The 11,144-nt window shown below is 40.1% G+C and overlaps 1 protein-coding gene across 2 annotated transcripts; it reads right to left on the reverse strand.

Annotated features, from left to right (window-relative positions):
• Positions 1 to 41: 41 nt before the first annotated feature.
• On the reverse strand, positions 42 to 8,808 carry LOC133622334 (uncharacterized). Of its 2 annotated transcripts, none has more exons than XM_061984954.1 (4): positions 8,661 to 8,808; positions 6,196 to 6,308; positions 5,988 to 6,134; positions 42 to 984 (listed from the first exon to the last, which is right to left on the reverse strand). In XM_061984954.1, the coding sequence occupies exons 1-4, from the start codon at positions 8,706 to 8,708 to the stop codon at positions 42 to 44; spliced, it is 1,251 nt and encodes a 416-aa protein (XP_061840938.1). In that variant the 5' UTR covers positions 8,709 to 8,808. The 2 variants fall into 2 exon arrangements, with proteins under 2 accessions (XP_061840938.1, XP_061840939.1); XM_061984955.1 differs by having other exon boundaries at positions 6,196 to 6,305; positions 8,661 to 8,796.
• Between the last annotated feature and the right edge of the window lie 2,336 nt (positions 8,809 to 11,144).

The raw sequence follows: 11,144 nt of genomic DNA on the forward strand, positions 1-11,144 counted from the left end.
GTTTCCTCGCAGGAAGTCAGAACGGCTTCTTCAGACCCGGGTCAGAGCTTCTTGGTGCCCGTGGAGGCCTGCAGCCACATCTGTCCTTGCTCATAGGCCAGAGACACTTTTGCAGTCTTCTTCTTGAAAAAGGCCCTGACCTTGGTGAAAAAGTCGGTCTTTTTCGGCACCTGGAGATGATTCCTGAGTGCCCGAGCGAGAGCTTCCACAAAGGCGGCCTGAGAGCGCGCCATGGAGAAATACAGGCGCTCCTTTGATCCAAATTCCTGACAGAGGTCCTTGTAGATGTGGACGTGGAAGTCGCCGATGTTCAGCAGGAGGTTGGGGTGCGTCTCTACCACCGCGCTCATGAGATGCGCCAACATCCAGTCGATGTCCATCTCCAGCACCGACTTGGAGTTGGAGTGGGCGATATGGTCCGTCAGCTTCCACAGCAACACAGTGAAAAAGGTGTTTTCTTTCTTTGTCCATGTTCCCACGGACGTGTGGCGACAACAACCCTTTTCCGTCTTCGCGCAGCCGTCGGCGGGAGTGCGGGCGCGGAATTTCTTTTCCGCCCGGGTGTTGAGCACAGGCGTGGGCAGAGGCGCCACCAAGCCGTTGCTTTTCTCCTCCGACGAGTCGCTGTCTGCGCACACGTCCTCCCCTGCGGCGCCGGCGGCCGTCCTCATGTTCTCCAAGCAGTTCCTCAGCACCGAGATTGTCTGTAGCGCTATTTCTCCGATCTCCGACACTTGGTGAGGCACGTCCGGGTACGTGAAAGAGTTGGGCTTCAAGGAGATGTCGGACAGCGCTTTGTTCACCGTCTTCGACACTTTAGCTGCGACCATCTCCAGCAGCTGGTCGCCACACGCCGTCTTTACGTTTCCGGCGTTTATTGTGTCTTTGAGGGCCAGAAGAAGCGAGTCCCAAATGCATGCGTGGATGTCATCCTCCGTCACACACGAGAAGTTGAGGGCCCGTTGTAGAGTGCCACAACCTTTCCTAAAAGGGAAAAATAACACTTTTTAATCCAGACTTAAAGGGGAACTGCACTTTTGGGGAATTTTGCCTATCATTCACAATCCTTGTGAGACAAGAACACGTGTTTTTTTTTCATGAATTCTAAGTTGTAAAATATGGCAAGTATGAGGTGGCTAACAATGTAGCTAATGTTAATACTCTACTCAGTCCATAAAGCCCTCTATAAAGAAGCCAACAGTACTCCATTTTAGCCAAGTATTAGAGATATTGTTATAAGCGCTTTTGCAGACAAAGTATTTTTAGTGGTGCCGTAATCACAGAGCGCTAACTAGCTTATGCTGCTAAATTGACATATTGAGCCGGTGAGCTGCTGCATCGCCTCTGAGCTGGTGAAAATTAATTCTAGATTATAAATCACGCCTGTCACCTGGATAGCAGAAGGTTGTGGACATAAACCGAGAAGTTGGTCACCTTTGAGATCCAACTACGTTCACACTGCAGGGTCGGATGTCCAATTCAGATTTTTCTACTGCTCTCTTAATATTACAAAAAAATGTGATTGGTAATGTGAATGCAATCTGACACGCATACAGTCGTGCCGTCGCACGCAGTGGCTACGGAAGTAAAAATGGCTTCAGTTCTAGTCGGTCTCAGTGCTGGCGCATTTGTAAATGACATTTCAAGGATTTTGTGCAATTAAAAGTCATAATTTTCTGAACCAAATTATTGCATGTAGAAGATTTAAGAAGGAAGGGGACAAGTATTTTGGCTCTCGCAGGTTTACGGGATATTTTGCTTTGATGCAGTCGAAGACAAGAGTGGTGGAACTTTTATGTGAGTTCTTAAAACATTTTAATTTTCACCTGTTTTCTGGTCCGTTATTTATTTTGTAACCGTCTATTTTGGCCAATAACGGTGACGCTTATTGGTTTTTGATGACGTTCTAGTCGGATGAATGCGACCTGAGTGCGGGAGCGTTCACATTGATGACGCATTGCATATATATCCAAATTATTTCCACATACCAAAGAGGCCTGGGTCGGATATGAAAAAAATTGGAATTTCACTGTTCACACTGACATGAAAAAATGCGATACAGGGCAACAAAATGGGGATTGACCTGCAGTGTGAACGAGGCTTAAGACCCGGAAAAGGCAAGAAAGACACGAAAAGACGCTTGTTTGCGGCACTTTTTTTTTTTTCATCTAAAAAGGAAGATATAAACAGTCGGCATTCCAGTGAGAGCAGACATTGTACAGTAAGTGATTGTTTTATCATTTTTTTAGTTTCTTATTCAGCACTTAGCAATACTGCTACATGATGCTTAGAAGGGATGTAATGATATCAAAACCACACTGTACGATATTGCGGTATATGTCCAAAAGAAAAAAGACTTTCAATAGTGTGTAAAATGATGTGGCAGGAATGTTTAGGATAACCACACTTGGTGTATGTAATTGAACACAAACATAATGCTAAATTGTTGTAATTATATATGTTACTACAAACATGTATTTTTAAAAGTGCTAAGAATTGGGAGCAAGGGTGAAGTGTCTTGCCTCAGGACACAATGGCAGTGATGGGGATCGAACCTGGAACCCTCAAGTTGCTGCCACGGCCGTTCTACACGCCTCGCCATGCTGTCCCCAATAATGTCTTTTGCTAGCTGATCTTCAATATTCTGAAGCCACAGAAAAGCGCCTTTTGCCAGCAGTTTTTCACTATTTAGAAGGCATGTAGAACTGCCACTTACTAACATTTTTTCACTATTTAGAAGGTATGTAGAACCACCACTACCAGTTATTCACTATTTAGAAGACATTAGAACTGCCACTTACAAGCAGTTTTACTATTTAGAAGGAATGTAGAACCACCACTTACTAGCAGTTTTACTATTTAGAAGGCATGTAGAACCGCCACTTACTAGCAGTTTTTCACTATTTAGAAAGCATGTAGAACCACCACTTACTAGCAGTTTTTCTCTCTTTAGAAGGGATGTACAACTGCCACTCGTCAGCAGTTTTTTACTTCGAGGTACATAAAGCCACCTCCTGCTAGCAGTTTTTCACTATTTAGAAGGCATGTAGAACCGCCACTTGATAGCAGTTTTTCCTATAAGAGGTACATAAAGTTACCTCTTACTAGCAGTTTTTCATTATTTATAAGGCATGTAGAACTGCCACTTACTAGCAGTTTTTCACTATTTAGAAGGCATGTAGAACTGCCACTTACTAGCAGTTTTTGACTATTTAGAAGGCATGTAGAACTGCCACTTACTAGCAGTTTTTTACTATTTAGAAGGCATGTAGAACTGCCACTTACTAGCAGTTTTCACTATTTAGAAGGCATGTAGAACCGCCACTTACTAGCAGTTTTCACTATTTAGAAGGCATGTAGAACCGCCACTTGATAGCAGTTTTTCCTCTAAGAGTTACATGAAGTTACCCCTTACTAGCAGTTTTTCATTATTTATAAGGCATGTAGAACTGCCACTTACTAGCAGTTTTTCACTATTTAGAAGGCATGTAGAACTGCCACTTACTAGCAGTTTTTGACTATTTAGAAGGCATGTAGAACTGCCACTTACTAGCAGTTTTTTACTATTTAGAAGGCATGTAGAACTGCCACGTACTAGCAGTTTTTCACTATTTAGAAGGCATGTAGAACCGCCACTTGCTAGCAGTTTTTCCTCTAAGAGTTACATGAAGTTACCCCTTACTAGCAGTTTTTCATTATTTAGAAGGCATGTAGAACCGCCACTTACTAGCAGTTTTTCACTATTTAGAAGGCATATAGAACCGCGACTTGCTAGCAGTTTGTCACTTTTTAGAAGGCATATAGAACCGCCACTTACTAGCAGTTTTTCACTATTTAGAAGGCATGTAGAACCGCCACTTACTAACAGTTTTTCACTATTTAAAAGGCATGTACAAACCCCGTTTCCATATGAGTTGGGAAATTGTGTTAGATGTAAATATAAACGGAATACAATGATTTGCAAATCATTTTCAACCCATATTCAGTTGAATATGCTACAAAGACAACATATTTGATGTTCAAACTGATAAACATTTTTTTGCAAATAATCATTAACTTTAGAATTTGATGCCAGCAACACGTGACCAAGAAGTTGGGAAAGGTGGCAATAAATACTGATAAAGTTGAGGAATGCTCATCAAACACTTATTTGGAACATCCCACAGGTGTGCAGGCTAATTGGGAACAGGTGGGTGCCATGATTGGGTATAAAAACCGCTTCCCAAAAAATGCTCAGTCTTTCACAAGAAAGGATGGGGCGAGGTACACCCCTTTGTCCACAACTGCGTGAGCAAATAGTCAAACAGTTTAAGAACAACGTTTCTCAAAGTGCAATTGCAAGAAATTTAGAGATTTCAACATCTACGGTCCATGATATCATCAAACGTTTCAGAGAATCTGGAGAAATCACTCCACGTAAGCGGCATGGCCGGAAACCAACATTGAATGACTGTGACCTTCGATTCCCTCAGACGGCACTGTATCAAAAACATCAATCTCTAAAGGATATCACCACATGGGCTCAGGAACACTTCAGAAAACCACTGTCACTAAATACAGTTCGTCGCTACATCTGTAAGTGCAAGTTAAAGCTCTACTATGCAAAGTGAAAGCCATTTATCAACAACATCCAGGAACGCCGCCGGCTTCTCTGGGCCCGAGATCATCTAAGGTGGACTCATGCAAAGTGGAAAAGTGTTCTGTGGTCTGATGAGTCCACATTTCGAATTGTTTTTGGAAATATTCGACATCGTGTCATCCGGACCAAAGGGGAAGCGAACCATCCAGACTGTTATCGGACGCAAAGTTCAAAAGCCAGCATCTGTGATGGTATGGGGGTGCATTAGTGCCCAAGGCATGGGTAACTTACACATCTGTGAAGGCGCCATTAATGCTGAAAGGTACATACAGGTTTTGGAACAACATATGCTGCCATCTAAGCGCCATCTTTTTCATGGACGCCCCTGCTTATTTCAGCAAGACAATGCCAAGCCACATTCAGCACGTGTTACAACAGTTTGGCTTCGTAAAAAAAAAGAGTGCAGGTACTTTCCTGGCCCGCCTGCAGTCCAGACCTGTCTCCCATTGAAAATGTGTGGCGCATTATGAAGTGTAAAATACGACAGTGGAGACCCCCGACTGTTGAACATTTGAAGCTCTACATAAAACAAGAATGGGAAAGAATTCCACTTTCAAAGCTTCAACAATTAGTTTCCTCAGTTCCCAATCGTTTATTGAGTGTTGTTTAAAGAAAAGGTGATGTAACACAGTGGTGAAGATGCCCTTTCCCAACCACTTTGGCACGTGTTGCAGCCATGAAATTATAAGTTAATTATTATTTGCAAAAAAAAAATAAAGATTATGAGTTTGAACATCAAATATCTTGTCTCTTTAGTGCATTCAATTGAATATGGGTTGAAAAGGATTTGCAAATCATTGTATTCCATTTATATTTACATCTAACACAATTTCCCAACTCATATGGAAACAGGGTTTGTAGAACCGCCACTTACTATCAGTTTTTCACTATTTAGGAGGCTTGTAGAACAGCCACTTACTAGCAGTTTTCCTCTATTTAGAAGGCATATAGAACCGCCACTTACTAGCAGTTTTTCACTATTTAGAAGGCATGTAGAACCGCCACTTACTAGCAGTTTTCCACTATTTAGAAGGCATATAGAACCGTGACTTGCTAGCAGTTTGTCACTATTTAGAAGGCATATAGAACCGCCACTTACTAGCAGTTTTTCCACTATTTAGAAGGCATGTAGAACCGCCACTTACTAACAGTTTTTCCCTATTTAGAAGGTATGTAGAACCGCCACTTACTAGCAGTTTTTCACTATTTAGAAGGCATGTAGAACCGCCCTCTTTCTGGCCTTTTGTTCTACTATTTAAAAGGCAAAAGAGTTGTCTCACCACAGGATTGTGAAAGGTGGGCAAAACAAAGCAAGTGCATGTTTTGTTGGTTCTCTGCGTGCACTCACTCGATGATGTGTGCGTGTTCTTCCACCTGAGGCACCACAACGACCAGCACTTCTTGGGAGATTTTGTACAGGATACTTTGCCACATTTTCAACAGCACCATGAATGCATTGCAGTCAAAGTGGCCGTACTCGATTAAGTCCCACGTCCTGCGGGGGGATATGAGTGCTCGTCAGGCCGCCATGTGTGTTGAGTTGTCGGCCTACTTACTCGGTAGTTATGCCATCCAGGTGCAGCTGTAATTCGCTTTTGAAGAACTCTGACGCCAGCAGGGGCATGTTCAGGTTGCTGCACCTCAGTAAGTCAGGTTCAATTGGGGACTGCTGGGAGGAAAACAAACAAACAATGAATGATACGATATCAGCACAAATCATACATACTTGTATGATTTTGTAGTGTGGAATGTTAGAAAAAGGTTGATCAAGTGAAAGTAGTCAAACAGAGGAGAATGGTAGGTTTGAAAATCCCTAATATATTTATTAATAACTATTGATTTAATATACTTCTTATAGGCCCTGTTTCACCTTGTGCGTTAAATAAAATGTATTTCTTTACAATGACAATAAAGGAATCTGTCTATTGTCACACACAGTCTTGTAAAGTTCCTTGTCCATAAATGTACAAAAACTCCCTCAAACATAATTGTTTTTAAAAAACTTCATTTCAAATCCCTTAAAATTATGACAAACAATACTCATTTTGTCAATTTTATTTGTGGAAAAAGCATATTTTTGTTATATTTGCCCTTTTGTTTAATAGCAGATATTATGTATACTTTTCTATTTCGCTCATATTTTTATTGCGATTGCACTGATTTATTGTTTATTTAAATAAAGTTATTTAAAATAAAAAAAATGTTTACTTTTATTCATCCATCCATCCATTTTCTACCGCTTATTCCCTTTGGGGTCGCGGGGGGGCGCTGGAGCCTATCTCAGCTACAATCGGGCGGAAGGCGGGGTACACCCTGGACAAATCGCCTTATTCAACAATATATATATATGTATGTATGTATGTATGTATGTATGTATGTATGTATGTATGTATGTATGTATGTATGTATATATATATATATATATATATATATATATATATATATATATATATATATATATATATATATATGTATATGTCTTAATAAGGTTATCCAAAAAATAGTGCTCGATACCGTAGTAGAGCGCAATATATGTATGTGTGGGGAAAAAAAATCACAAGACTATTTCATCTCTACAGGCCTGTTTCATGAGGGGGGGTACCCTCAATCGTCAGGAGATTTTAATGGGAGCATTCGCATACCATGGTTTATATAGGGCACAGAGTGGGTGGGTACAGGCTGGTCTAGGGGCGTGGTGATTGGCTCATGTGTTACCTAGGAGGTGTTTCCGTCTATGGCGGCATGTTGTTACAATTTCGCTGCGCTTGTTGAGGGATGACAGGTCTGGACGGTAAATAATAATATTATTATTATTATTATTGTTTATTACTGTTTATTATTTACCGTCCAGACCTGTCATCCCTCAACAAGCGCAGCGAAATTGTAACAACATGCCGCCATAGACGGAAACACCTCCTAGGTAACACATGAGCCAATCACCACGCCCCTAGACCAGCCTGTACCCACCCACTCTGTGCTCTATATAAACCATGGTATGCGAATGCTCCCATTAAAATCTCCTGACGATTGAGGGTACCCCCCCTCATGAAACAGGCCTGTAGAGATGAAATAGTCTTGTGATTTTTTCCCCCACACATACATATGTATGTATGTATGTATGTATGTATGTATGTATGTATGTATGTATGTATGTATGTATGTATGTATGTATGTATATATATATATATATATATATATATATATATATATATATATATATATATATATATATATATATATATATATATATATATATATATATATATATATATATATATATATATATATATATATGCTTACCACATTCTAACAAACATAAAACATCAAATACAATTTCATTCTTTTTCAAGTGTTATCCCTTCTTTTCGCTGTATGTACTTTTACATTATGTAACTTGGATTATTGCAAAAAAAAGCCTGGAAACTAGTGAATGCCCACATATGAAAATAGAAAGAATTTTTTTACGTTAATTTTGTTGCAAATTTGACAGACGGCGAAAGGGACAAGCGGTAGAAAATGGATGGATGGATGTTATTCCACCTGTACTGGGAAGTCGGACTTGTTAAATATTGTTGTTGAAATAAAGTTCTGACAAAAACACTTCCTCGTTCTCGACCAATCACGTTTACGTTCACAAACAAGGAGATTTAGAATATAAGTATAAACAATAACAGCAGCCGGTCGTAACGAAAGTCATTTTGTGGGGAAACATTATTGAAGATTTTGTTTCTTTATTTTCATACTGTCGCCGTTCTGAATTATACTGACTGTTTGTGTCATGTTTTTGTTAAAGTTCTGACAAAAACACTTCCTCATTCTCTACCAATCACATCTAAGGCGCGGTGCGTTCACGAATATTGGAACACTGAACATCGACATAAATATTAACGCTATGTAAGTGGTAGCAGTAGTAATACAAGTATATTGTTTTTATAACATACACAGTGAACAACTTATTTAGCGTTCTCATTAAAACGTATACATACATATGCGTGCAGGAGTACGTATGTCGCTGACTTACATCATCATTCTGGGAGTAAACTGATCTCCGCTTCTGATCGATATTCATGTTTGTGTTTCAATAGAAGAATGAAGCAAATGTCCTCCCTTGGTTAAAACCATTTCAATGTGGAGTCTTAAACGCAACACCTCGCCGACTCTTGGAGTCTTTTGGGGGAGGGAGCAGGGAAGAGGGGAGGAAAAAAAAAAAAAAAAAAACAGTTGACCGCCTCGTCAGGACATCAAGTTTATACAACAAACTGCAGCGCTGTCATTTGACGCGATGCACCTTGACATCGTCATACGTCACCCTTGTCATGTGACGTCACCCACCGCCTCGCAACCCAGCGCATGGCTGTCCGATTGCCATCGAAACAAGCACAGGTAAGAAATTCGTATTGAATTCATCGTTAAGTTGGGGCAGGAAAAAGCTTAGCACAGTATAAGTTAAGTGTCGATAGTTAAAAAAGTATATATATTTTTTTGTCATAAAGAAATACAATCATGTGTGCTTACGGACTGTATCCCTGCAGACTGTATTGATATATATTGATATATAATGTAGGAACCAGAAATATTAATAACAGAAAAAAAAAACCCTTTTGTGCGAATGAGTGTGAATGAGTGTAAATGGGTGAGGGAGTTTTTTTGGGTTGGTGCACTAATTGTAAGTGTATCTTGTGTTTTTTATGTTGAATTAATAAAAAAATAAAAATAAAAAAATAAAAAAATTATCTTTTTTTTTTTTTTAATTTCTTGTGCGGCCCGGTACCAATCGATCCACGGACCGGTACCGGGCCCACTACGTTACAGGACTGCCTGTTTCACACATGATATCACACACAAGTAAACACTCTACAGGACTGCTTGTATCGCACATGATATCACACGCAAGTAAACACTCTGCAGGATTGCGTTCATCACACATGATATCACACGCAAGTAAACACGATGCAGGACTGCTTATATCGCACATGATATCACACACACATAAACACGCAGCAGGACTGCTTGTTCACACATGATATCACACACAAGTAAACACGATGCAGGACTGCTTGTATCGCACATTATATCACACATAAGTAAACACGATGCAGGACTGCTTGTATTGCACATGATATCACACACAAGTAAACACGCAGCAGGACTGCTTGTATCGCACATGATATCACACACAAGTAAACACTACAGGACTGCTTGTATTGCACTTGATGTCACACTCAGGTCAACACTCTGTACGATAGATTTTATCGCACATGATATCACACTAAAATAAACACTCTACGGGACTGCTTGTTTCGCATATGATATCACACACAAGTAAACACTCTACATGACTGCTTGTATCGCAAATAATATCTCACGCAAGTAAACACTCTGCAGGATTGCGTTTATCGCACATGATATCACGCGCAAGTAAACACGATGCAGGACTGTTTGTATCACACATGATATCACACCATACTTGCCAACCCTCCCGGATTTTCCGGGAGACTCCCGAAATTCAGCGCCTCTCCCGAAAACCTCCCGGGACAAATTTTCTCCCGAAAATCTCCCGAAATTCAGGCGGAGCTGGAGGCCACGCCCCCTCCAGCTCCATGCGGACCTGAGTGACGTGTTGACAGCCTGTTGTACATACACATGTGACCCACTCATAATGTGTCACATTTTTGTGTTGATTTATTTAGTTTATTTTGTGGTTTGAATTCGTTTTTGGAGCTGTCATTACACATTTATCAGTATTCACATTGGTCAGTAGGGGGCAGTAGGGCGTTCCTTCCCAATTGAATGCTATCACCTGCAGACCGGAAGTGTCTTGTCATTCTGATGAGAGCGACCAGTCTGTGAACAATTGAAACGTCCTGTGTGCTTTTTCCTCCTGTATAACAGGTTAGTTTTGGTGAATAAACTCACTGAATAATATCCATGTGATCTTTATAAGTCTAAGTACACATTCTGATGGTGGAGCCTAACTCTAAAGTGTTTGTGAGTTGTAGTTTGTATTTGTGAATGAATCCATTGCACAGCTGCAGTAATCAATACAAAATGGCGACGTGAGTACGCAATGTTTATATAGGAACTTCTGATCCTAATTCAGACTCCCAAATTAGAGCTCCCGTTTTCTTATTGATTTTGTAATGTATATTTGTATAATGTGTGTGTTCTGAAATAATGACAGAGAATAGAACAAGGATGGACAATTCAACCCTTAACTCAACAATGAGTAGAGGAGTGTTATGTGTATGTATATGTGTAAATAAATGAACACTGAAATTCAAGTATTACTTGTATTTATTTATATATATATATATATATACATATATATATATATATATATATATATAGCTAAAATTCACTGAAAGTCAAGTATTTCTTATATATATATATATATATATATATATATATATCTTAACCACGCCCCCAACCACGCCCCCAACCACGCCCCCCCCCCCCCCTCCCGAAATCGGAGGTCTCAAGGTTGGCAAGTATGTATCACACTCAA

Source organism: Nerophis lumbriciformis, linkage group LG23 (genome assembly GCF_033978685.3).
Source record: "Nerophis lumbriciformis linkage group LG23, RoL_Nlum_v2.1, whole genome shotgun sequence".
NCBI classification, from domain to species: Eukaryota; Metazoa; Chordata; class Actinopteri; order Syngnathiformes; family Syngnathidae; genus Nerophis; species Nerophis lumbriciformis.